This window comes from Nilaparvata lugens, chromosome 8 (assembly GCF_014356525.2).
Source record: "Nilaparvata lugens isolate BPH chromosome 8, ASM1435652v1, whole genome shotgun sequence".
NCBI lineage: Eukaryota > Metazoa > Arthropoda > Insecta > Hemiptera > Delphacidae > Nilaparvata > Nilaparvata lugens.
In genome coordinates, this window is record NC_052511.1 from 16,098,598 (window position 1) to 16,126,134 (window position 27,537).

A 27,537-nucleotide genomic window follows, 5' to 3' on the forward strand; every position below is an offset into this window, starting at 1 on the left:
AAAACAGTGTACCGGACAGCCTTAATGTATTGAGATTCACTTTTCTCGATTCAAATTCAATTATTACCCTACCAATTCAAGGAGCAGCTTTCTATGCTCCTTCAGACAGAATTTAACAAGATATCAAAATTGAATAAGTAGAAAAACTGAGATTCGGCTTGAATCTCCCAAATAAAAGAATAGAGAACAATAGATGACTAGAGAGAATGAAAATAGTTGAATAAATGACTAGCGAAATCAATTAGTAGGTTAATGGGCCGACTCCCGAATATCACCACAATGAAGCTGCATTCTAGGTGTTCCAAGAAGAAAGAGAGAGAGAGATTCAGATAGTTGAGAGCACTAGATAGAAAGCAAGAGAGGTTAATCGTTTCAGTAGATGAAGAAGCGATAAATGTGAATGGAGTGAAGGAGAAATCATCGAAAATAGTTTCACAAAAGATTTATTGTTCAACGTTTATAGTACTAATGTCAGATGAAAAACTACTGAATCATGCCGTGACGATAAACATTCCAATTTTGCGATACAACCACGTCAACCTCTCTAAATCTACAACTAACATATTTTCCTAGATTATTTTAATGAGCCTGCAAGCAACTGGTGTTTGTATTACTATGGGATCCTAATTTATTCTGCAGCTTCAGAATGAAAATTATAACCAATCAACAATATGCATTGTAATGACTGTAATGTTGAGAAAAGATTCCAGCCAGAAACTTTTCTAAAAGCTTAGACCTATTCATTTTTCAACAATGAGTCGCATTTACATGGAAAGTTGGATAATTCTCCTACATTTTTCAATTATATAACTTTTAGATAGAATGAAAACACTGGATAAAGTAGGTAAATTATTCAAAAATGATTTCCACACGCGGACAATGATAATGTATCCAATGAATGTTTTAATGGAGGTGATTAGTTCTTAGTGGTACTGAATAACAACTAACAGTGCAACAAGTTTCAGTTTAATTCGTTTTAGCTTGAGTCCACGATTGCAGTCGCGTTGCACTGAATACATTTTCTGAATCAATTGCACTAAATTAGTTACATTGATTTTACCTTATTTAGATCGGATGTACAATTATTTATTTCAAACTGAAATCTAAAAACCTGAGATCATTCATTACTGTCAACCAATAAATGGCTATCTAATACAATTCCAGGATCGGGGAAGGTTTGATGGACAAATATATCATTTGAAAAAAAGAAGATTTATTGACTATAACAATACAGATAATTACCTTTTGATACCTTTGAATCCAGTACTTAATAAGAACATTTCGGCCGAGTCTCCCCTGGATGATTGAGGTTTGACTCTTTTTGTTTGTGTATAGAACTTTGAGATGATTTTTTCCAATTCTGTAACACCTTGACCATCCCAAACTTTAATGAGTAATGACGCATCTATCGCGGACATTTCCAAAGCGAATCTGGAATCAAACAAAATATTTCGATCACATCATTTATTAACAAATACATTTTCGGTAAGTTTTGTCGTAGAGAAACAGGAATATTGTAATCTAAACAGAATCATTCCAAATAAGGGATGAAAAATTGAATTATCCTTGTTCAAGTGTTCATTATCCAAGCCATTATTTTGACAAGTAAACTCAACATAGCTACATGGAAAAGGGTCTATCAGAGACATGATGATCTTAAAAAAAACAGAACTTGTCCTCAATATTTCTTGTGTGCAGTAAGCTAGTAGATATGATAATTTCTCTGATATTTCTTCTACTAACTGCAAAAGAGAGAACGTTTTTTAAATCTCAATTCCTCCAAATACAAGTCTTTAATGATAACTCTAGTTCCAGTCAGAATTGTTCAGAAATTCAAGATATATTGACATAAGTGGCATACGTTACTACAATATTTTAATAAAGTTATTTCCAATATATTCAAGGAATTTTCGATGGAATTAAGTTTTGAATCGGAGTTTCTAAATACTAAAAATTGCCATTACTTCAAAATGATGAATTGATACGAAAATATAAAAAACTAATTTACAAATCTAATATGAAATGTTTTGTTTAACATGATTGCATATTGATTTATTTTGTTTAACATAATTTATATTGTATTATTTGTTTCAAATTATCGTATATAGTTTTCTTTTGAGTTGACGAATTAAGTTTGATCTACTTCTACGACGTACTAAGAAATTTCAAACAGATTCAATAATACATTGATCACCCAACTAAATAATTGAATTCATACAATGAGAGGGTGGCGTTTTTATAATGCTTTCTTAATAATATTGTAATTATTCTGGGACTAGAACTATTTGTGTTTGAAAGCGCTGACGAATCATATCCTCTCTTGGACTAATTTTCAAGCAAAATTCGGGAATGGAACAGTAAGGGCTATAAGCCTGTTTTTGCATTACACAATCATTTTATGTGTGTTTTTGTCTCTGTTGAATGAATAAATGAATGATTTTCAGTCAAGTTGAAGGAATATAACATTTTCTAGCTAAGATTTAAGTTAATCGAACATACATCTCTTGGTAAAGACAATTTCTACATGAAGTTTTTCATACTATTAACAGGTGAGAGAAGTGATGAAGTAATAATTAAAGTTGAATTACACTTGGGAATTTTTAAAAAAATAGTTGATTGGTAAGAAAAAAAGTCAATTCTCACCTAACAACAGATTGAGCCAGATTCATGATAAGATCTTGATCGAGACTCTTGATGCCTGTGGAATTGGGCGCCATATCACTGAGGACAACATTGATTTGCCGATTGTCCAGAATTTGGAGAATTTTCTTCTTGGTTCCATCTTTGGTGAAATCGTGTCCACCCAACAGGACAGCTCCTTCTATGGGATGAATTGGTCTCAAATCTATTCCAACTACCATACCCTTTGATTCAGCTGAAATGAAAGCAAAGGTTTCATGTTTTTACTACATAAAAATACAATAATATTGAACTTGTTATGGGGAACAGCTTTATAAACTAATATCGCTGCAGATTTTCAAATGTAATTAAAAAGTGATCTCACATTATTTATTGCACGGTTTTATTTCTCTTATAGCATGACCACCATTTAACAAGTACCGAATGGTGACCGACACTCAAAATTGTCCTCCAATTGACTGATTCTTATCAACAGCCAATAAATTTCGGTCAATGAAAGACGTTTTTCATTTAAATAAATTTCAAGTTTTTGAAGTAGATTTCTATTCCAATTAACTATCACATTATTAAGACAAGAATCAAGGCGTTTATTGTGGGGAAAATGTCCGTATAATAGAGATGAATTGTTAGATTAGTGATGTTAGTTGGATTATTTATTTGGTCATGTACAATAATTACTCTTATAATGAAAAGGTACAACAGGATTACGCCCAAAACTCTCCCTTTTCAAATACTAGTCTAAATCTAAAGAATTAAGATTTTCTTAATTGAAGTGAAAGTGAAATCTTAACCTTATTCTTTTTTGAAACTTTTATTTGTAAAAATTTGGGAGAAGACAGTTTTGGGCTATGCCTGTTGTCTTCTCCCAATCATATTATATTTATTATAATTATGATCTGTAATGACAATGGAATAAATAAATAAATCAAAATCTAGGTCGAGTTACTATCACTCAGGCTAGTCATTTTATGTGAGTGGAGCTCATCTGTTAATGTCATTATATATTTGACTTTAACGGCCAATATATTTTGTAAAACGTTTAAACAATATATTTTCCTGTAATGGAATGCTTCAAATTTCTATTCCTGTGTTACTAAAAATTTTTTAACTTACTGATAATTTTTTCTATGAATTTAATTGTTTCACAGCACATGAACATGATAATTGTTTGATTAACAAAGACAAAATGGTTTATACACACTAACTGCATACACAAATGTCTCAAACACACACTTACTGTGTTGAAAAAACATCAATACTGAAGTCAGCCTTAATTAAGTCTATAAATAATCGCAATTCAATATATGAGCTGTAATAAACGATTACTTTTAATTTTATTGATAAAAAATAAACAAGTTTAAATTCAAATTATAACATTGTAATAATTTGTTTCTTGTGGCTATTAACTTATTTATTAAAACTATACACTTTTTGAATAATAAACTCATTCACTATAATTTATATTATGACTGTCAATTTATTAATTGCTGATTAATTCACCATTTGGTCTGACTCGAGAAATTGCGACTTGAGTCCAGCTTCCAGGAGAAGCACCGCAGTCCAGGACAACATGTCCTGTTTTCAATATCTTCGCTTTATCATCTATTTCAATCAATTTGAAAGCACTTCTACATCTGTAAAATGATTAAAAATATGTGTTAATGAATAATGTTGTAAGAAACATTTATGTATCAGACTTCAGGTAGGAAACAAATACAGAAAAACATAGTAACTCTATTGTAGGGTATCGTCTGGAAGAGTGATGCGAATTTATAAGCCTAATTTGAAGAGAATTATAATGTTTTAAAAACATACAGTAAATATGCTATTCCCTATGGAAATAAGACTTATAAGAGAGCAAATATTTTTAAAAGCAGTTTTCTTTTAGATTGACGGGCCTTGAATTCGCTTGATTTTTTCATTCAGTCATGAATGATTCATGTTTTTATTAAAGATACGGTATAACAGTAGCAAGATTCAAGATAAGCAATGCAAAAAAGATACTTATCCTTCAAAAAAAAGGCTTTCAGGATGATTGCCAACTTGCAGCAGATAGATTATTTTAGAGAGAGCTTTACTAATCTTGAAATTATGACTGTACCTTCATTGTACATTTATTACAATTGAATTCATGTTAAAAAAAACAAAGCGATTTTGCTCAAAATAGCTTTAATCACAATTACAATACTAGATCAAACTCTGATCTTCTGACTTCCTATATGAGATTATATAAGACTCATAAGAGCCATAAGTACCAGAGAAGTGTAATATATAATAAAATTCCTCTTGAGATATGAAGTCTACCGGTAAAAAAATTCAAATTGATTATTAATAAATGACTAAGACAAACCCCATTTTACAATTCAAAAGAATTTATGGAATGTGATGTTGTTATTGTTACCTGATTGTGTGAAAAATGTATTGAAGTTTGAATGTTAAATAATTTATTGAAGAATTTATGGATTGTGATATGTTGATATTGTTACCTGATTGTGTGAAAAATCTATTGAAGTTTAAATTTTTAATAATTTATTGAAGAAATTTGGACTTTGATGCACTGTTTTTATCTTGACGAAGCCTATTGCATGTTTGTACAATGTTTAATGGCTAATAAAAATTCTTATTGTTATTCTCCTAAAGTACAATGATCAGAGAAGATAAAGAAACCTATCAAATTGGTAACATCTTAAACGCTGGCTTCACGCAGCCAATAACCGAATTGTATGGACATGATAATACTCCCGATAATCTGGAATCGACAGAGAATTCTCAAACATTTGACCACTTTGATGCAGTTACCGACAAAGAATTATCCAAGATTCTTAGAAGACTAAAACCAAACAACTCTTCAGGTCACGACGAAATTACAGGGAAAATTCCAAAGTACTGTGAGGATGAAATTAGAGACCCACTGTTGCACATAGTAAACACATCATTTGAACAAGCAGTATTTCCATGAAGTTTAAAGATAGCCAAGATCTACCCCAAATTCAAAACAGGTGACCATACTGATCCAAAAAACTACAGACCCATAGCAAATCTTCCCATTGTATCCAAGATTATAGAGCGGACGGCATACAATCAATTGATTTCATATCTGGAGACGAATGGGTTGTTGTCTACGAGCCAGCATGGATTCCGAAAAAAATCACAGTACAGCCACAGCGATTTCCAAACTCTGTGATGAGGTGTATAAGATATGGGAGGATAAAAAATATGCATGAGGAGTGTTTATAGATCTCCGGGGAGCATTTGATGTACTCGATTGGAACATACTCAAAACAATACTAAGAAAATGAGAATTCAAGGCAGAGCACTTAAGTGGATTGAAGACTACCTCCAACATAGAAAACAATATGTAGAGCTGGATTTCTAAAGAAAAAATCGAATAATCACTTTCAAATCAACAGCACGATCAGTCAAAAGGAGAGTACCACAAGGGTCAATACTAGGACCTCTGCTCTTTCTTATATACATAAATGATTTCCCGGATAAATTACAAGAAAACAAGAAGTGCATCTTATTTGCAGACGACACAACTATACAACTTCCTACAAACAGAAAGGAAAATCCAGATAAGATATTTATTGATAATATTGTTACAAGGCTGTTGCCTATGGTAACATTTACAAAAAATAGGCAATATAAAATTAAATGAAACTCAAGAAATAAATAATTATTTACAGTTCCGCATCATAGACCATCTGCGAAAGAAACTAAACTCTGCTGTTTTTGTGATTCGGAGCGTAAAACCTTTGTTAAATATTAAGAATTTGAAAAGCGTCTACTATGCACTGTTTCATTCCCTTCTGTCATACGGAGTTGCGTTTTGGGGAAACTCAACAGAATCAATTCAAATATTCCGAGTCCAAAAATGGGCCATTAGAGTTATGGTAGGTGAGACAGTGAGAACAAGCTGCCGATCTTACTTCAAAGAGCTTGAAATCCTTCCTCTCCCCAGCCTTTTCATTCTTGAATGTATTTGCTTGATAAAGAAAAATGAGAACGATTTGAATAGAGGATCTATGGTTCATTTCTATGAAACAAGGAGACGTCATCATCTTAGAGATGAACATCATCGAACAACCCTTTTTGCTAGAGGTGCTAAGAGTTTAGGTATCAACCTTCTTAATGCATTGCCTGACCATCTTAAAAATCTGGAATTTGGAAAATTTAGAAATGAGTTGAACAAAGAGCTACTTAAATTTTGTTTTTATTCCGTAAACGAGTTTAATGAGTATTTCTCCTGCAATTGAGTAATTCTTTTACGAACTATATTGACATTAGAATTCAAAATTGACAAATCCTTAATACCCCTTTAAAAGGAGGTCATGGGAAGCTTTAAAAAATATCAAATATCAAAATATCAAATATCAAAGTATTAATCAATTACAAATATTGTACATATTGAGCCATCAACATTATACTAATGTATTATCACATTAGCAAACTAAAGTTGTTATTTGCATCCATGTGGAATGAAACTTATTATGAAAGTATACCATGACAAATTAAAGTTCATAATAAAATACAATAGAGGGTAGATGAAATAGGTAATAGATAAACTATGAAGGTGGTCCTATTACAAAATATTGTGATCAGACTTTTAATAAAAAAAAGAGAAGTAATAATGAAATTGTGCATGAAATAGGAGCAATGAAATGAGAGCATCAACGCACCAAACCCTGCCAATCATAATAACCTTATGAATGCTAATGTATATTAATGATGACAGAAGCCTCGATTTGAACAAATAGAAGCTTGGTGAGAAAATCAACTCAAGTGATAGATTATTCCACAGTCGGGACGCTACTACAGTAAAAGAGGAATTGTACATAACTGTGCGGTGGAGTGGAATTTGTAGGAAATACTGGTGCTGCCGTGTGTTTCTGTGGTGGATGAGTGCAAGAGGGGTGAATCTCTCTTTCAGATACTGCGGACCCTTGCCCTCGACAACTAGGTGATATACAAGACATAATATGAAGTATTGTCTCCGGTCCTTCAGTTTCAGCCATTGCAGTCTCCTATAGAAAGGTGTGTTACGGTCATCCCTTCTTGCATCATGTATGAACCTAACTGTTCAATGTTCAATGCACGCTGCAATTTCATATTAAGCTCCTCAGTCATGCCATTGTAGACCATGCTGCCATAGTCCACAATGGGCAGGACAAGAAATCTAGAGAGAATATTAAATATACAAAAGAGGGCAGTGCGAATCTTACCAAGAGCCAAATACATGGAACACTGTAAACCACTCTTTAAACAGACAAGTATCCTCACAGTAATCTCGATATACATCCTGGAATCCATCATCCTGGTAGTAAACCGAAGTCCGAGATAAGCACAGTTACAGAACATGCAACATGGATGACATAAGCCTCCCTCAGCATCGACTTGAAAAGTATAGTAACTCTCCAGCTTATTCGGGGGCATACCTGTTTAACCGGCTTCCTAGCACAATAAAATCCTTAATGAATAGCAATACCTCCATAAAAAGCCTAAAACAATACCTGATAGACAGACCATAATATAGCATCATATAATTCATTGATGACCACACTTTCTCACACCTTAAATAAAGGTGAAAACCGACACCCCACGATGGGAAGAAAAGTACGATTTACCGGTCAAGGAGACTGCGGAGAAGTAACAAGTAAGTAAATAGATATTAACTAAGTGTGCGTTATCTTATTGATCACTGCTATCATGTGAAATTAGTGTTTTTGACTTTGATTGTGACAAGACGTCATTGAAGTATTGGTGATGGATGAAAAGTAAGATATAAAGGCCCGGACACTCAACTTATAGATCGATTTGCGGCCCGCAATCAGAGCGGTCTAAGCTTTAAGGTTCATCTAGGGCCTAGGCTCTATATCTTCTATGTTCTATATCTGTATCCTTCCAAGACCGCTCTAATCGATGGATGCTGCCCACCGGATTGCTCTTTGTGTGTTATAATGCCCAATAAATAAATTTAATACGATATGGTAACATATTACGTAGCACCTATAAGTAACTAATGTAAGTAATTACCATTATAGTTTGGCTTCACCTGTAATTTTCCTTTCTTGCTTTTTCAACATAAGGATCTGCAAATTGTCTTCTTAGCCATTCTTGAGAACTAGGTTTCCTTCCTTTCAGAGATTTTAAAACCTCTTTTGATAAAGAACAAGTAGTAGAGAAACGTTCACATTGACTGATGTTGAATACAGATGTGCAATATTGAATCTTTTTATACATTGCTTATTACATCAATATCAAGTCCAAAAATTCTCTACATGAAAAAATAACTTTAAAACCTTCTGAATGGAGATATTTGAATCTATAGTTTATCAATCTTTATCTATAAAAAATATAATCATACATTAAACTTTAAAGTGAAAGTGAAGAATAAAGTAAGGTTATGTTATTGTAACTCCAGATGTTATTTTATTGTATTGAGCTCCAGCTGTTATGCACATAGAAAACTGAATATATAGAGAGTATCAATGATTGATGCTTAATTCGATCCTCTCTTTTTATTTTGAACGTTTTCAAAGTTATATCAACAAACACATTTTAGAATTAAACTTTTTGGGTTCAAAATAATTTTTGACTTACTTTATCAATAATTTTCGACTTTTTCCAAGTGATATTTGGGATCGCAATTCATGTCCCAATCCCAATCATGTGAATGTTGCATCCATGGCGTTGCATCTTTCATCTTTGTGTTTGCTTTTTGCTTGCTGATTATGCGATGCCATATACTTGTTCACAAATAATTTATGTATTTTGTTCATTTAAATCAATTAATATAATTTTTATTCAACTTCCAGTGATGATCCATCATTATTGATCATACTCTTATCCATTCTAAAAACATCAAGCTATGGTGAGTTGATTTTACAAATTGAATTTATCATAACAGTTTTCTAACCTCAAACATTGGCGTGCTTAGTACAAAAAAAATTGTATTGTAGGCTACTATACCGGCAGTTCAATGATGAAGAACTTAATTTTTTGCTAAGAAAATTGTTATTCAAGTCAATTTAAAAGATTGATTAATAAATGTTTAGTTATTTAATTTTTTTTTAAAGAAATCGGCACACAGAAATTGCCCATCTGTTATCAAATTCAGTTAGTGCATATCTGCATTCTTTTGCCCGCATTAAATTTGGTAATAATGCTGGTTTCCCTGTTGTAGGACACCAAAGAATCACAAATAGTGGTCGTATTTAAAGTAAGCTGAGTCATTAGGATTGGTGGCCGGGATGACAACTCGAGTAAAATAACCTAACTTTGGGCTACTGCTATGGGGTCATTCACCAACCGTCCATGATGTTCTGCTCCTGCATAAAAAACCATGATGATTCTCAGACTTTAGGAAACATTGTCGGCCTCTCTTTAGAAGTCTTGGAATCCTCACTGTGTACAATCAGTAAACCGGGATCTGCTTGACAGAAGAGGTGATATACATCAATAAAATGCTAGACATGCTGCCTCATTGGAGCAGAAGACTGGCTAAAACTTGCAAAAGCTTCCCACCACAAGCCTTCTTCAACAGTCTTCCCAAGTAGCCTAGCTATACAAGGCAAACCACACTCCAGGTTCTACGCAATTGTGAAGAATAAACTTATTGAAAGACCACTCCTCTTGTTTGTAGAATTGAGGAATATCTATTTTGCAGATCCAGCGCCTCCACAACATGAATAGCTATGCAGTTTTCCTAAACGTATGTGACAGGAGTTTTTCTGACAATGCCTATCTGGTGACCCCAGTCCATGGCAACGACTTCAAGTATTCAAGTATAAGTAGACATCCAACATAAAAAACCCCATTCACGTTCCGACGTCGAATGCAACATTGGATATTGGAACTCACGTTGGACTAGAAATAGGATAGTGATTGGCGCGCTTCTATTAAGTTGAATAAAGGTTTTTCAAAAATTATTACCCATATCTTTAAACGTTAAAATACATCTAAAATTAAATATAAATATTTCATTCGGCCTGCCATGAATTCTCAAGTAATTTGAACTTTATTTTCTAGACGAAAATATTGTTGAATTTCTGAGTTGATCGATGCTCTGGTTGTTTCTTGAGATTTCTAAAATATTGTTGTTCTTCTGTACAGTATTCTTTGGCTTATCGTCGACAAAATGCCCATGAGGACAGCATCTGGAGTTGTGCCTGGGGACATTTGGATCCGAAGAAGAAAGATGATCTCAATGGCGATGGAGATGATGACTCAAGGTAACTTAATCTTTTTTTACCTCCATAAGATCACAAAAATTATTAGATTCAGGTGTTGTATTAAAAATTATAAATTTTGTAGATTGTCAATTGAAAAGCTATATGGTTCAGTCACGAAAACAGGACTTCTAGTGGAGAAGACACTGTAGTTGGTTGTCCTGTCATTAGTGTAAAACAGATTGGAAGAGACACAGAGCATAAAATGCGCACTACTTCATTTTCCCCTCACCTCACTATCATTTATTCATCATTCACAATCAACTTAAGGACAATGAAACAGACTACAGTCCAATACTTCTTTTCATCCCAATTTCATAAAATAAATTGTCCAAATAAAGGTTATGTGAGACTTTTCAATTTTATTCTTCACTAACTTCCACACGTTGTTATTATTTGTATTTTTTTTACTGAACTATCTAGATTGTTTCATTATATTCATCTTTCTATTATTTTATACTATACATGTCTATATTCTATGATTGCTTTGTGTTTTCTAGCAATAAGTTAAATAAATTCAATAATATTCTTAAATATAACTCGGTTTGCTCTTCGATTGGCAGCCCTTCATGAGTCACGTCTTAATCAGCACGACAACATAGAGGACATTGAACTACTAGACAACACTCAACTTACAAGAGGATTAAAAAGAACAAAGTCCTTTGAGTTAGTGTAGTGTTGGTGAAGTGAAAAAATATATATGTGTGTATAAATAAATTCAATCGATAAAAACAAATTACATAGGCCTAGTGTAATAATTGTTAAACAGAGCTGAAGGTTTCAGTGGAGGACTTTAGTATTTTACTTTTTTTAAAATGATGGATTAAAATTAATGGTTAGTCCAAGTGACTAGTTTAATAAAATTTAACAAGAAAATAATATTCTTAATTCAGTCTCATGTATATTTTTATCATGACAAATTTGTCCTGTTGCAGAGATTCGATGCAAGACTCCGACCCAATGGACTTTATCGTGACAGGATCGGTAGATGACGCGGTCAAAGTATGGGAATACAAAGATGGCGGTCTAGAACTAAAACATAAACTGGATGGACACTCGTTGGGTGTTGTTTCTGTGGCCATAAATTCGGATTCTACAAGTGAGCATTGCGAAAATAATACCATAAGAAAAGATTGCATAAGAAGATATTCCTTGGTATAGGGCGTTTATTCAAGCCGATATCTTGTTAACTCAAGCCGATCACAGTTTATTATTACTATTTTGGCCGGGTGAGAGTGTATACGTACGGCACATTATGAGAGACCAGCATCACATAACTTCAAGAAAAAAGAACTACTAGGACTATCGGCTTGAGTTAACAATTTGGAACAAAAACTCCCTATACCATGGGATCTCGTCCATGGGATATCTTCTTATGCTATCTCTTTTCTATGATTATACTCTCATACAGAAATAGCTCAAGTTTCATTACTATTTATTTTGTGGAACTTCTTCGTCTTGTAAGAGAAATATAAATCTCTTAGAGTTTATAAATTGAATGTAAACCCTTTGACAGACACTTTCAACTGAAACTATATAATGAAGGTAAGATTGACGACGGCGCTTGCTTCTTACTTCGTTTTTCTTGCTGGTGAGATGGGATCATGAAAATTTGTCTCTGAGGAACTTTGCTATTTCATTCAAAAGTTATATTATTTTTCATCTGAAATAATCCCAATTGGAGTGAAATATATTCTTTTACAAAATGAGTACGAACATTCATTCTAATACTAATACTGAGGGTGATGCCCATGTAAGCTCTTAGGCGTGTGCTTGGGTAATGAGTGAGAGGGATGATGATGAGAGATGACGACTACTTTTTAGGTAGGATCAAGAGCGAAGGCTTATCTTTTCCTCCGAAAGACGAGGTGGCCGTATCTATGTGATTGTGCTGTGGTCAAAAAATTTTTCCCCGGTCGAGATTCGAACTCGGGTTTTCTTGATTATCAGACCGGCGCGTTATCACTTATTCCAACGAGCCACCCGAGCTACTTATATTATCCATCTGCTGGTGAAAACTATCTTTATAAAATTGCTGTACCCAGTTCTTCCATTCTAAATCGAGATTATTTGTATTAATAAAATTTGAGGATTCACTCCTCAATTAAAATGCAATAGTTTATGCTATTACATTTAAATGTAACTATTTAAATGTTACTATTATATTTAACCTCAATATCAATGAAGGAAAACCCTAATATAAATTATCCACCACTTTTTCTATTTTTGCGTTTTCTATTATGGAGGAATACCATAACATCACCCACAACACAACACTCTAATGCTAACAATTAATTGGTAAATCTCAGATAAACTCGTTGATTCATGAGTCAATTACAAATTTTAAATGTATTTGTAACATTGTCAATGTCACAATTGTAACATTGACATTCGTAAAAAATGTTAACATTTTTTCAAATTGTCACAAATTACAATTGTCACATTTTACATTTGTCACAAAGTTAACATAAATAAATAATCATTTTATTTGTTCAAGAACCTTGGATCATACAAATTGGTTGTACATTTTCAATTCAAAAGTAACAATGGAAAAGTAATACTTTAAAAACATAAATCCTCGAAATAAATAACAAATTACAACAATGAATCTTATAAGATGAATAATATTCAAGTTAACAGATGTAGACTAGATAGTTTGGATATTTCAACTCATGCAAATAGAAACATAAATTCTCGAAATAAATCAACAGTAACAAGTTAGCGACAATTAATCATACATGATACATAATCTTTAATATTAACATAATGTAGACTAGATAATATGGATATTTTAACACATGCAACCATAAAAGAAGGTGAATACTGTAAAAATAATTCCCCTGTTAATCCTGTGATCTCCGTAAATAAATTAGAAGCCTGTTGCTTCTAAAATATAGTTACGCAATCTCAAAACGTTCACCATGAATTTGTAAATGTCTCTAATTTTATTCAAGGAAACATTTAAAAGGAGAACCATTACTCTATCGTCGTGTTCAACAATATTATTCGTATACTCTGACAAGAACTGTTGTCTCAATTCAGAATACATAGGGCACCTGACTAGAAAATGAGCTGGTGTTTCCTCCTCGCGCATATTGCAGATTGGACAGTGCCTGTCACAAGCTGTGTAAACTCATTTTTCCTTAAAATACAGATAAAACCCGCTTATAGTTGCCAAACGTAGCTGAGTTATGCATCTCACAAATGTAACATTGTCAATTACAAATTGTTATCAATCCCTACTAACTTTCTTACTGAAGAGTTCTCAGCACCGTTTGCACAGCGTTGCAATGTTCATACTGTGCGAAATCAATTAATTTTTTCTAATTATTTGTTTTTAGTGATTGCCAGTAGTTCATTGGACGCTAGTCTGCGGTTATGGAGCACAGAAACTGGTGAAAAAGTCGGAATGATGGAGACAGGTCCCACCGATATTTGGACAGTGGCATTCTCGCCTGACAACAAATATGTGATATCCGGCAACCATGCTGGCAAAATCAACTTATACAACGTTGAAACCAGGAAACAGGAGAGAACACTAGATACCAGAGGGCAGTATACTCTCAGCATAGCTTATGTGAGTAATTTTCCATTGTCTTTTCCCCCAAACATTTTTCAATTGGTCTTGAAGAATTCTTCAAGTTTTATCATATTACTTGATAAAATGGAGTGAATGGAATGTTATACTGAGAGAAAATCATTTCAGAAAAACTATACTGTAATTATGACTGCAAAGTTGAATCTCACGTCATAAAACCATCCATATTCCACATTGGTTTATCAATTTCTCAAATCTGATACATAGGTTTGGATTCCCTAAATAATGTGCAAGTTAATTTTCATAATATATTTAATTTACTTTCTTCCCTTATCTATAATTACTGAACATGAAAGTGGAATAATTAGTGAGTCCTGGATCACATGAACATACTTTTCTAAACGTATTCAATTAAAAATTAGTCCAAGAAGTCCTAGAAGAAATGAAGTTTGTTGGAAACTGAGTTGAGTTGGAATCGAATATAAGTATCGTACTCGAAAGATAAACTATCCCACGTAATTTTATTTCCGTAGAATTGTGTAGGCTTCTAGAAATCTTGTCAAGTACTTTTGCTTTAGTTATTCAATGATTCTAGTAGAATTCAATAGGCTACTTAATCAGACTTCAAGTATCAACTATCAGACACCTTGTTGAACTGGAGAAACTCAATGCTTATTACAAGTAGTTGTTGTTTTGGAAGTATCATTTTTTGTATAAAAAATAATACTTTTTCACAGGGACCAAGTAAAAAATGTATTTTCATTTGAAATTCAAAGTTATTTTTTCATTTCACATACATATGTATAATTTTAGATATACGTTAAGATAATAATACAAATCTATAAGTTGATACATAAAATAGCTACAAAAATCATAAGGCAGATCCCGGGATCTGTGGTGGAAAAATTATCCCAATATTATTCCTACATCTTGTCACAGAAAGTGCTTATAAATAAATAGAAGTATTTCAAATGATTTTTTACATTATAATTATATTTTCAAGATATATTTGAAACGGATAAACAAAAACGAAAGTGAGATCTTATGTAACCCACTTGTCCACACCATATTCTCAAAACATGTTTGTACAGCAAGATGAAATAGTAATAATAATTTCTCTGGTCGAGGAGTTTATTGAGAATGAAGACATGTTGATAACAAAATTTATAAGCTACGATTATTTACAACGTATTGATACGAATGAAATGAGAATGAAAAAGATTTTATTCATCAAAAAAAAAAAAACAGTCCAATAACAGGATAATCTGTTTCTTATCATCGAAACATAGAAATTTACATTAATATAATGATTTAACATAATGATAAGGTTCTTTTATATGAATGAATAAAATAAAAAACGCCCCGATGCCTAGCCTGTGTGGGGTGAATATCAATAAAGACCTTGTAAATAAATAATCCACTTACCAACTTTAATTTCTTGCAGAGTCCTGATGGAAAATACGTGGCATCAGGGGCCATCGACGGTATAATCAACATTTTCGACGTAGTGCCTGGTAAACTAGTCCACAAGCTGGAGGGTCACGCTATGCCTATCAGATCCTTATGCTTCTCGCCCGACTCTCAGCTCCTACTGACCGCATCAGATGACGGCTTCATGAAGATTTATGATGTGTCAGTTGAAAAAGTTGATCACATTGCAAGTGTTTACAAAACATAACATTTATTGACTAAAGTTTACTCAAAACTCGGGAATGAAATAGTAACGGCTAAGCCTGATTTTCATTTCCAATCATTTCATGATTATGTCATTGATGAATAAATAAATATTCCTAACAATTTTCGCTATAATCCAGACCAGACGAACATTTTTTGTAGAGTAGGGTTGATTGAATCTCCTATACTATAGCTATTTCCTCTGCACCAGTGTTTACAATGTGCATAAGTCTTCTGAGGATTTAATAGTGTTTATATATGGATTTTCTCTGTCGCTGTTAGGATGATGTGGAAGCTATTCGTTTTCAATAAAATCAACTTATCACAAATATTGATTTATTAAAGTATTGTGAAATACTAGTTTCGGGTATCATACCATTATCAATCTCTAGTGAACTGAAATGTTCAACAATATTTTTATAAATGAGTTGTTTCGACAATTATTTCAAGTTGATTTCAGTCATTCTCTATCTGAATTTGAATTACAATTTCCATACTATTAGCATTAATTTTGTGAAATGCCTACAGTTCCTTCAACGTTCTAGCAGTAGTTCTCTGTGAGCATCCACTGTATTGCCCTCTATCAGATGATCATTGACATTTTTCTTGGAATTAAGGACAACATTCAATATGTTTTGACGTATTGACATGTATTCACAAGATTTAGCAAGTAAAATAGATAATATTTATAGGAATATATTATTACTATTAAATTTTGTAAAACTTTTAAGTGAAAAAACACTCACATTATTTGATGTGGCGACGTCCTTTTCGTGCTGGTATTGCACATTTCTGTTTGGCTTGAAAATGTGAAATACCAGCACGAAACAGACGTCGCCACATCAAAGAATGTGAGTGTTTTTTCACTTTGAAGTTTTACAAAATTTAATAGTAGTAATAATAATAGTGAAAACAAGATGGATAACTAACAACGGAATATATTAATTTTTTTCAATGAATTCCATGAGTTCCATTGAGTTTCATTTCACTTATCTTTTTTAGACACGACATATCCCTGCAAATTTTGACACTCTTAATAATGACAGTATGGACGGAACATTGTGTCTACAAAATGATATGTGAAAAGTTACTAGTTAATCCATTAAAAAATTTAATAATCACTTTATAAGGAAAATAAGTGTGTTTATAAACTTATAATAATTACTTTTACTGAAAAGCTACTAGTTTATCAATTAAAAATTTAATAAATACTTTATAAGGATAATAAGTGTGTTTATAAACTTATAATAATTACCTTTACTGAAAAGTTACAAGTTAATTCATTTAAAAATATTGAGTAGTTCTAGAAGATAGTGTACTTCATTAATAAATCAATACAGTTAATTGATTGCCATTTGAATGATAAAAAACAATAAAGATCATATCCTTAAAAAACAGCTACAAGTAAAACAAAATTCAATGTATTATGTGATTTATAAGTAGAATTGAATTTATTTCTGTTCAGTTAATTTTGTACCGAGGTCAAATTTTTACTATTATTAAACTACTATTTCATTGTTATTTCATGTTTTACTTAATTATGATTTAATGTTTGAATATTTATGAAGATTTTTGTTGTTTTTTCAATTTTAGCCAGCACGGCAGCTTGACAGCGACATTGTCAGGCCACCGGTCGTGGGTTTTGAGTGTGGCGTTCGCGCCGGACAACAAGCACTTTGTATCAAGCAGCTCTGACAACTCGGTCAAAGTGTGGGAACTGAAAACACCAAAGGCAGCCGTGCATACCTTCAATGAACATATTGATCAGGTAATCAATCTCATCAGTAATGTCATAATCAATACCATCCTATACTGTAATCAATTGAACTTGCGCATTGGATTGGCTAGAGAGGAGTTTCTCGTACTGTTCCAATAAACAAGTTTTATCAATTCGAGTATAAATCTCAAACATCCACCATTACTTTTATAAATGAATTATCTATTGAATATGCGGTTCAGCTAATTGATCAGCTCATTGGATTAGCTAAATAGGAGTTTCTTATACTGTTCAAATACACAAGTTTTATTAATCCGAGTATAAATTATGTATAAATACATGCTCTATTACTTTTATTTCGTATACTGTTCAAATTCATAAGTTTCATTAATCCGAGTATAAAGTCTGAACACCCACTATTACTTCCATGAATAAATCATTTCGTGTCAACTACCGTATTCAACTCTGTTTAGTCGTAAGATTGAGTTCTTTTCTCATATTCATTAATCAAATCACTTCATTAATATAAACTATATCACAAACAAAATTATTGCCTGTTTGCTCTTTCCTCAATATTGTATTTGTTTACTTCATCCAATAATTGGATATATAATATATCAATATGTAATATTGGGTATCGGAATAAGTAATTGAAAACCTAATCCGTGGATTGAAATTAAGGCTAGCTTCACACGCATTCGGTTCGGTTCGGTTCGTTACCGAAAACGAATGAGGCTTTCATACATGTCAGGTTTTAATCCGTACGGTTCTAATTAGGTATTTTCTTCTCAAACACAACTGTGTTTGGATTTTCACATTTCATGCTGGTGTTAAATTGTAAGATGTTATTTCTTGAACAACAAAATCTTAAAGCTAATTAAAAATTTTGAATTATTTGAATAGTTTCTTTTTGATTATGTTAATTTTGGATGTTCAGAGAGATTATTTTTTTAAATTGAAAATTTGTTTCTTGTTTTGACACATGGTATGTAAACTTCATCTCTTCTCTCCATTGATGAAATCATGTAATATTCGTGGAAAAATGAAAATTATCCCTTAGTTTTAATTTATATCTTTCATATTTTTAGCAAACTATTCATTGAGAAAAAAATGTTCCTGTGAACTAACAGAAATGAATTGACCATACGATTTTGACTTGGAAAATTTTGAAACAGATAATCACGATATCAGGTTAAAATAAAAACAAAAAAGGCAAGCGTGTGTAAAAGACTTTGTTTTTTCTATTTCCCTAGCAACGAATTCGAATATGATGAAACCTATTCGTGTCGAGGCACTACCTCCGTGTTTACGGAGGTAGTGGTCGAGGGGGCGTTCGGTGCTATGCGGTTGCTATTCGGTACCGAATTCAAACCGAATAATCGTTTCACACTTATCGGAATTTGCCGAAAACGAACCGAATGAGTGTGAAACTAGCCTAACGATGATCACCATGTTGAATATCTACCATGGATAAAATAATTGTATTTATAGTTTATCAAAGAAAGTTTTTGGTCAGCTCAAATCAATTTTCATGAATGATTTAATTTTGTATTAGTCAATGAAATAGTTTATAAAATATGACATATTACTCCACTAAAGATCGTTGTTCAAAGAATTTGATTGTGTAATGGATCCCATAATGAAACCATTTTTGCTACATAATTTATTATTAAGATGACAAGACTAGTTCTCACGTATTTCTCCAGTCATCTTGTGTTCTCAAAACATTTTGAAAAGTTATAAAGTGAATCATCTATTGCAGGTTTGGGGAGTGCAATGGAACTCAGAATCGAACAAAATAGTGTCGGTCTCCGACGACCGATCCATCAACGTTTACCAGTGTCCGTACTAAAAATATGAACTGAACTTTTTATGTTTTATTGGATAAGCTCATTGTCTTCTTTATTGGTAAGGGAGGAAACTATTCTATATTATTAAATTTAATTATTCATTATCATGTCTAACATTATCATTCTCCTCCAATCAATGCCCAATGTTATCCCTAGTGATTTTATGAGTGATCGATTTTGATATTTTTCAATCCGGATGAAATATAATTTCATATTTATCAGTATTAATTGTTGTTTTTACTATGTGTCTGTTTGGAAATTCCTGTGATAATCTTGAAAACTCACTCTCAACTTTAATACTGTTGCACAAAAGCCTGTTAAGTTTCAATCATGATTAGGCCTACATTCCATGAGAACCGATCAGAGATGATTCTTCTGAGAAGTTGAGTGTGAATAAATTTGAATTTTTTTGAAATTTGAAATTTTGAAGAAGGCTTCTCTGATTGGTTTACGTGGCATTCAATCGGGACTAAAAGATAACAGACTTTTGTGCAACCGGGTGTTGTTTAGCGTAAAGTGATACATCAATAACTCATCATAAATATATTCTACATGAAAAGTACCCTTTTTAAAATTTACTTATTTTTCTTATAAAAAATAGTACTGTACTTGTAACTGATATTTTATTTTTCATGTAAATACAGGTAGCCCTAAACTATAAAATGGTCATCATATTCTAATATGGTACTTTATAAAGATAATTGACCCCAAGCTTACAATATGTGTAACAAAAAACAATTTTGCTTTTCTAATTTGAGATTTGTCCCCATACTCTGTAAAGTGGTCCATCAAATGGTGATTACAATCGAATCATATTGAAATAGTTTGGTTCTTATACAGATAATAGTTATTAAGTTCACAGTCGTTGCAATAGAGACAGTGTTTCTCTTATAATTTTTGAGAATTTTACTATAAATCAGGAAGTTTATAATTATTTAGTTGATTATTATGAGGTAGATAGGAAAGAAATTGATTCCTGACTATGTGACTATCAATATTATGAGGTAGTTAGATATTCTTCCAGTTTAAGGACCATCTGAACACCAGACATCTTTATACATAGTGATTTTATGAGTGATCGATTTTGATATTTTTCAATCCGGATGAAATATAATTTCATATTTATCAGTATTAATTGTTGTTTTTACTATGTGTCTGTTTGGAAATTCCTGTGATAATCTTGAAAACTCACTCTCAACTTTAATACTGTTGCACAAAAGCCTGTTAAGTTTCAATCATGATTAGGCCTACATTCCATGAGAACCGATCAGAGATGATTCTTCTGAGAAGTTGAGTGTGAATAAATTTGAATTTTTTTGAAATTTGAAATTTTGAAGAAGGCTTCTCTGATTGGTTTACGTGGCATTCAATCGGGACTAAAAGATAACAGACTTTTGTGCAACCGGGTGTTGTTTAGCGTAAAGTGATACATCAATAACTCATCATAAATATATTCTACATGAAAAATTAAAAATCAAAGTACCCTTTTTAAAATTTACTTATTTTTCTTATAAAAAATAGTACTGTACTTGTAACTGATATTTTATTTTTCATGTAAATACAGGTAGCCCTAAACTATAAAATGGTCATCATATTCTAATATGGTACTTTATAAAGATAATTGACCCCAAGCTTACAATATGTGTAACAAAAAACAATTTTGCTTTTCTAATTTGAGATTTGTCCCCATACTCTGTAAAGTGGTCCATCAAATGGTGATTACAATCGAATCATATTGAAATAGTTTGGTTCTTATACAGATAATAGTTATTAAGTTCACAGTCGTTGCAATAGAGACAGTGTTTCTCTTATAATTTTTGAGAATTTTACTATAAATCAGGAAGTTTATAATTATTTAGTTGATTATTATGAGGTAGATAGGAAAGAAATTGATTCCTGACTATGTGACTATCAATATTATGAGGTAGTTAGATATTCTTCCAGTTTAAGGACCATCTGAACACCAGACATCTTTATACATAGTAGATTATTATTGTAAGGAAGTTGGATAGGATTTCAGTATTTTCAAATGGTAGTTATGGTAGTAAATATATTTTATTCACATTGAAAAGTACATTTTTGTTCCATAAAATACAGATTTTGTTGGTCATATTTATGCCTCTTTGTGCAATGCCATGAGTCGCTCATTCTCAGCTAGTACAATGGCCACTTTCTCCTCATACATATCACGAACTTCCTGGAACTTTGCATATTGTTTTTGATATTCTTCCTTCAAACTCGCGTTCAACCTGTGGATCCGTCAATAATATTGTATCAATTACACAATATTTCAAAACATCTTCATATTATCTCGTTATTGGCCCAGCCATTACTCGCACTGATGCGCAATGCTTACGTAAATAAATAAATAGAATCTTTTCGTCATCAATTTCATTGAACAAAGAAAACGTCAAATTTTATGACATCATTCTCAGCGAAAATTAATTAATCAAAATTCATCAAGTTTGATAATAAGTCTATTTCTGGATTTTTTGTAAGGATTTTCCGCTGTTGTTAGTGAATAATTCAACTAGTAATGGAATAATAAATTACTGGATTATTTTCTTAATATATCAGGAATTTATTAAATCGTTACAAACATGTTTCAACACAGTGTGAAGATGATACCGTAGGTATTGAAACATTGTATATTTTTTCTTTGACTATATAATGGCATTATATAGTAGAAACATGTCGTGACTGAATAATTTAAAAAAAAGGGTATTCAGATTTATATTTTTATTTGTGTTGAAACATGTTTGTAACGTTTTAAAAAATTCGTGATATAATATTTAGGCAGTATTCCAGTGTTTTATTATGGACTAGCAACTATACCTTTCTCCGCAAGTGTCTAATTAAGTACCTTGACAAACTGAAAACTTGACCTACTGAAATATTGAAGAATTTAAAATAGGCCTGTAATAACCATCCTCGATAAATCTCTATACAAAATTGCAAGTTCAGTAGTTCAGGCGTGATAATGCGTCATTCGTGAATTTCCTATCCTGTACGTGTATAAGAAGATTATTTTCTTTATTATATTATAGATAAATATCACTATATCTCACCAAAAACAATATTTGAAGGAATTGAATAATTTATTCTAGTAGGCTATTAATGTTCATAAACCATTGTCCAAGAACTCATGCTTTCTATGTTATCAAAGCCAAAATACATGTATACGTATGTTATCATACCCGTTTGTAACTTTGAGTTCTTCGTCTATCATCGATGCATAAAAAGTAAATAAGTAATAGCCTACTTGTTGAAAATATGTTGAATTTTTACCTTGTGACGTGTTCCATTTTCTCGATTATTGTATTTTGACGCACTCGTTCGGTGTTGATTTTCTCCTGCATTGACGAAATGTCTTCTTGGAGGTGGGTGACTTCCATGTTGCGAATATTCAGCAAATCCTTCACTATTCCAACCACTTCTTTCAGGGATTTCGACTAGAAGTAGGAAAAATTATTATGAGTATTACTCTCTCAATTATGATATTTTCTAGAAGTACTTCCAGATACAATTCTTTTCTGTAGGTCTTATAGGTTTCGTTTCTTACAGATGTTCTCCTATTACAACGAATAAATCTAGCTTATAACCGGCCGAGAGAATATTAAAAATTCTCTGATCAAAATAGTAAAGTTTTAGTAAACACACGACTTTTTATGTTTCATAGATGACTCACACTTTCAGACCACTTCACATCAATGACAATAACAATACGGTACCATTTTGGTAATTACAAACCAACTGTCATAAAACAGAGTCCGGCATAAAAACCTGACGGTTTTCAAGGGATAATAACTAAAGTGCCTTTCGTACAATTAAAACATGTAATATATTAAATTAAGTTTTTTTATTTGAAGATTATGTCATCCAAATGATTTCCGTTATTTTTCACTCACTCACTTACACTAATTCTAAAATCTGCCATTGTTCGCTCAATCATCACTTGTGGAATTGCTTCAATTTCTAGTTGAATGACTTCCTTTATTTCTGTGGATTATTGGTTGCCCAATAGCTGTAATTTTGTTTATTCACAAATCCCGAAAAATGAAAAGTGACGAGCCACTCACTTGAAAGAAAAACGGCATCCTGGTGGACATTTTCGAAAATGATCTCGCAAGCGGCTTTGCAATGTGCCCATTCATTTGCATTAAGTTGTTGCACTAACATTATCTTATACGGATGGAATTTCAGGTCGGAATGAAGAATTCGTCGTACACTTCGATCAGAAATGGCTAGTGCAACAACATGTTTCACTGCTGAACGTCGTGGAGACCGTATAACAGCTACTCTTACCGCGTTAATGTTTTGAGGCGTTCTCACAGTCCGTTTTCGTCCTGTTGGTTTCGTTTCTAAAGCAGACGAAGTGTTCCTAAAATTCTTTACCCACAATAAGACTGGGAACAGGCGCGTGTCGATTTAAATTATTGAAATGTCTGCGAAATAAACGCTGTGTTAAAATAATTTAAATCATTATTTAAGCTTCAATCACAATCGCTCGATGTTCACTTGACCACAACATACTAAAATGACACGACTAAATCGATGTAAAACGTTCCCGCCTTTTCAATGACAGTGGTGCCAACTAACAATTACTACAAAATCGTCAGATTAATTATGCCGGTTCCTGTAGAGTTATTATTGCGTCACGATCAACTTATAAATCGATGCTTTTGAGTCAAACTCTCAATAATGAATCGACCTAGTTTTAAGATCAGTATTTCTTAGTGACCCAAACTCAAAATTGGAATTTCAAACAGAGAATTTTTTTCACAATTTTTAGTTATTCAAATAATTCTTCTAAAGGTCCCATTACATACGTGATTACTTTATTAACTGCTGAGTGAGAGTCATGTTCTGTTTTTCCAAAGTAATGCCGGTTTCGGTTCTTACACCATTATCTCAATCTGTGGTTCTCAATCTGGTTCTTACACCATTATCTCAAACGCTGCTACTAAAGACACATAACTAGTATTTTTATTTAGTACAGATAACTACCAAAATATCACCTTCATAATTACTCAGAAAGATTAAATTATTATAATTATCAATTCATTGAATGAATTAATACATTGATACGTATCAATAAATCACCTGCTGAGTGAGAGCCGTGTTCTGTTTCTCCAAAGTGATGCATTCGCTTGTCTTCTCCTTGAGTAGGTCGATCAACTTGGCCAGGTAGCCGAGCAGCTCGGTGTTCTTCGACCTGAGGTCGGCTTCGTTGGCTGTGTCCACTTGGGTCAGCAAATTCAGCACATTCTCCTCGATCAACGCGGACAGCGTTGCATTGGCAGTGCGCTGTGTTTCCTTCCATAAGAAATATACAATGTAAATAATTGTAATCCACCCCGATGGAAAGCTTATTAAACATAAGAAGAGTTTTATAGAAATAAGGAATTCATTTTTTTTTACATATCATAATACACATATCATTTAAATTCAAAAATTTATAGTTTTCATGTTTATTTTGGACTGAAATTGCATAGAAATTGTAGGCGTGGAAGACTTACCTCATCTTAGACTATGTCATCACCTAAATTTGGAAGAAAAATAGCACAAGGACTACCTACCTTATTATTTTATCTATCAATGTTATTACATCAGTGTCATATTTGTATGATAAATAAATGAATGAACTTATAAATTTATAACGGAAATGAAACGAAATTGGAAGACCTAGATGAAAAATGGAAACATTGCAATGATGCAAAGATATTTATAAGATCTTGATTTCTTATATATCTTATTAAACCAAGCCCTGATGAAGATATAAATAATGTAATATTCCAGCGGAAAAATCGAATATGAAGAAGATGGATTTATGAACTGTGGAATTCGAATTTATATTATGATAAATTCTTAATAAAACTAAATCACATTTGAAATGAAATTGCATATTATTACTGTAATGAGGCAAGGGTACAGTATTATTCTGATGTATTCCTATCATTATTCATAAAGGTGGCGCAGTACCATATTTTTAGAGAATCAACTAAAAAATATTGCATTTCCTACAGAATATATTCTTGAATGTCATGTTTTCGCAGAATAAACTATGTTAGTTTTGCCCAAGTAATTCACACATGGACTTACATATCCTACACCAAATATTTATCAACGTTTTTTCTTTATGTTCACTAATTTTATTTAAAAAACTAATTATTTTTAAAACAATTACTGATATATTTGCAACTTACCTGATTTGGTGGTTGAGCGTTATTGTTTGGAGCTGTGTTGTTATTAGCCTGCTGTTGTTGGCCCTCTATGTTTACCTCCACTACCTGCTTCTGCTCTGAATCTTTGGACACTGGTGGGTCAGTCATTTTTCAATAATTCCTGAAACATTTGTAAGATTACAATATTATCCAAGGAGAAAATACAACATAATATTGTGATTTATTTATTTTATTATGCTACAAAATCTTTGATACAGTAACAATGGTTATTTTAATAACACTTATATGCGTCTCCACACACTAGTTTGCTGTCATACGGTAATCGTTCACTCTATTCGATATAAACACTATCAAAGTAATGAACTATTCAAAGTGTTATTAATAATAGAGAATGATGTATATATTATACCCAATAATGTTTCATGGAGAAAGCTTAGATCAAAATAGAGCCATGCATTTACGAAATTCTCGATAGTAATCTTGAGAAAACCTTAGAATTTGTGTATTTGGATTTTAAAAATAAGCCTCCAAATAGCAATATCTGGTTCCTATATTAATAGATCATCTCCTATTAAGTTCAAGCTATTGAAGTGTCTAAGGAGCAAACTAGACTAAGTTTTAATGTAGGACGCAAATGCATTAAATATTTATTCATTCATTTAAAACGGATGAATATATTTTCCTATACAAATAATATATGTAGCCTACCTGCAACATAATAAACATGGGTACTGTACAAAAATTCTTATTCTTATTGTAAAAACATTTAAGATAGGTATTCAATATGTTAATATGATAGACATCCTTCAAATCGAATATTTTGTAGCATATAACAATACTGGGAATTATTTTTGTCAACCCCATGCCCCTATATTGTAGTAATAATTCGTCTGGTTTTTTGACTTGCGCAGGATATTTTCACAAAAAACGTTCCACTCGTCAGAGTTGAAGATTGAAAATTTGTACAACATCAGTAACAAACGACACAGAATATTCAACATTATACATGTATTTATCATAGTATATTCATATGTGCTAATAGTAATGAACATTTGATCAGTAAGATTATCGTATTGTTTTCATGTATGATAATCGTTTAATAAATATAAATAATATTCACGTGTTTTGAAGAGCAGTACCGTAGGAGATAGATATTGTTGACGCACTGAGAAGCAGGACGGGATTTTGGCAGAATGCCCCAATTCTGCTCTCGAAATAGATTGCGGTTATTACTTGGGAGCTCATCTCGAGAGGGAAGTAACTGCTTCTTCAGATGCGCTCAAAACTTTAATGTAGTTCTTACTATAATCAACTGTAAACAAGTGATAATTTATCATGCATAGAATCAGGCCTATACAATTAATTGACAAAAAGTTTTGAAATATTTTTTGATTTTCAGTTGTTTGGAATCTACATGACCAGTTCCATTAGGAGTTTTTTGCTTTACTGGACACTATATAAAATATTCCCAATTATTTTTTGGAATCCTCAACTGTAGTGAGCCATAGATAGTCCAGGCTATGAATGCTCAAAAAGAAGTATAGAATGAAAAGTTTGGAAGACAATTTTTTCCCTGCAGTTCTGTTTAGGATAGTAAGGAGGTGAAACTATTTAAAGTCCCCACCTATACCCCCTGCCTCTACCCCTTTGTGCGAAGGGAGTGGAGTGGTTCAAAGGTACCATTTTTTGGTTTCTCGCATATAAC

The 27,537-nt window shown here is 32.3% G+C and overlaps 3 protein-coding genes across 5 annotated transcripts; 1 reads left to right on the forward strand and 2 right to left on the reverse strand.

Annotated features, from left to right (window-relative positions):
• Positions 1 to 1,193: 1,193 nt before the first annotated feature.
• LOC111055829 (rRNA methyltransferase 2, mitochondrial) lies at positions 1,194 to 9,074 on the reverse strand. Its single transcript, XM_022343129.2, has 4 exons — positions 8,693 to 9,074; positions 4,141 to 4,274; positions 2,644 to 2,875; positions 1,194 to 1,431 (listed from the first exon to the last, which is right to left on the reverse strand). Exons 1-4 carry the CDS (start codon positions 8,878 to 8,880, stop codon positions 1,239 to 1,241), a joined length of 747 nt encoding a protein of 248 aa, XP_022198821.2. The 5' UTR covers positions 8,881 to 9,074; the 3' UTR covers positions 1,194 to 1,238.
• Positions 9,075 to 9,183: 109 nt separating this feature from the next.
• LOC111055839 (WD repeat-containing protein 61) lies at positions 9,184 to 19,871 on the forward strand. The gene is made up of 7 exons (XM_022343139.2): positions 9,184 to 9,511; positions 10,753 to 10,871; positions 11,804 to 11,967; positions 14,210 to 14,445; positions 15,851 to 16,038; positions 17,674 to 17,848; positions 19,560 to 19,871. The coding sequence occupies exons 1-7, from the start codon at positions 9,509 to 9,511 to the stop codon at positions 19,647 to 19,649; spliced, it is 975 nt and encodes a 324-aa protein (XP_022198831.1). The 5' UTR covers positions 9,184 to 9,508; the 3' UTR covers positions 19,650 to 19,871.
• Positions 19,872 to 21,683: 1,812 nt separating this feature from the next.
• Positions 21,684 to 27,096, reverse strand: LOC111055960. 3 transcript variants are annotated; one of them, XM_022343276.2, is made up of 5 exons: positions 26,972 to 27,096; positions 25,854 to 25,992; positions 24,751 to 24,963; positions 22,936 to 23,099; positions 21,684 to 21,896 (listed from the first exon to the last, which is right to left on the reverse strand). In XM_022343276.2, the coding sequence occupies exons 2-5, from the start codon at positions 25,977 to 25,979 to the stop codon at positions 21,761 to 21,763; spliced, it is 639 nt and encodes a 212-aa protein (XP_022198968.2). In that variant the 5' UTR covers positions 25,980 to 25,992; positions 26,972 to 27,096; the 3' UTR covers positions 21,684 to 21,760. The 3 variants fall into 3 exon arrangements, with proteins under 3 accessions (XP_022198968.2, XP_022198960.2, XP_039290042.1); XM_022343268.2 differs by having other exon boundaries at positions 26,953 to 27,095; XM_039434108.1 differs by having other exon boundaries at positions 26,541 to 27,016.
• Positions 27,097 to 27,537: the final 441 nt, after the last annotated feature.

Excerpts from the sequence above, each read along its gene's own strand:
- LOC111055829 (XM_022343129.2), bottom strand. The coding sequence starts at position 8,880 with ATGTATAAAAAGATTCAATATTGCACATCTGTATTCAACATCAGTCAA. Across the intron at positions 2,876-4,140 it reads TTCTCGAGTCAGACCAAATG|CTGAATCAAAGGGTATGGTA; the intron begins GTGAATTAATCA and ends CTTTCATTTCAG. Across the intron at positions 1,432-2,643 it reads CTGGCTCAATCTGTTGTTAG|ATTCGCTTTGGAAATGTCCG; the intron begins GTGAGAATTGAC and ends GTTTGATTCCAG.
- LOC111055839 (XM_022343139.2), top strand. Across the intron at positions 11,968-14,209 it reads CATAAATTCGGATTCTACAA|TGATTGCCAGTAGTTCATTG; the intron begins GTGAGCATTGCG and ends ATTTGTTTTTAG. Across the intron at positions 14,446-15,850 it reads ATACTCTCAGCATAGCTTAT|AGTCCTGATGGAAAATACGT; the intron begins GTGAGTAATTTT and ends AATTTCTTGCAG.
- LOC111055960 (XM_022343276.2), bottom strand. The coding sequence starts at position 25,979 with ATGACTGACCCACCAGTGTCCAAAGATTCAGAGCAGAAGCAGGTAGTG. Across the intron at positions 24,964-25,853 it reads ACGCTCAACCACCAAATCAG|GAAACACAGCGCACTGCCAA; the intron begins GTAAGTTGCAAA and ends TTCTTATGGAAG. Across the intron at positions 23,100-24,750 it reads ACACGGCTCTCACTCAGCAG|TCGAAATCCCTGAAAGAAGT; the intron begins GTGATTTATTGA and ends TCCTACTTCTAG.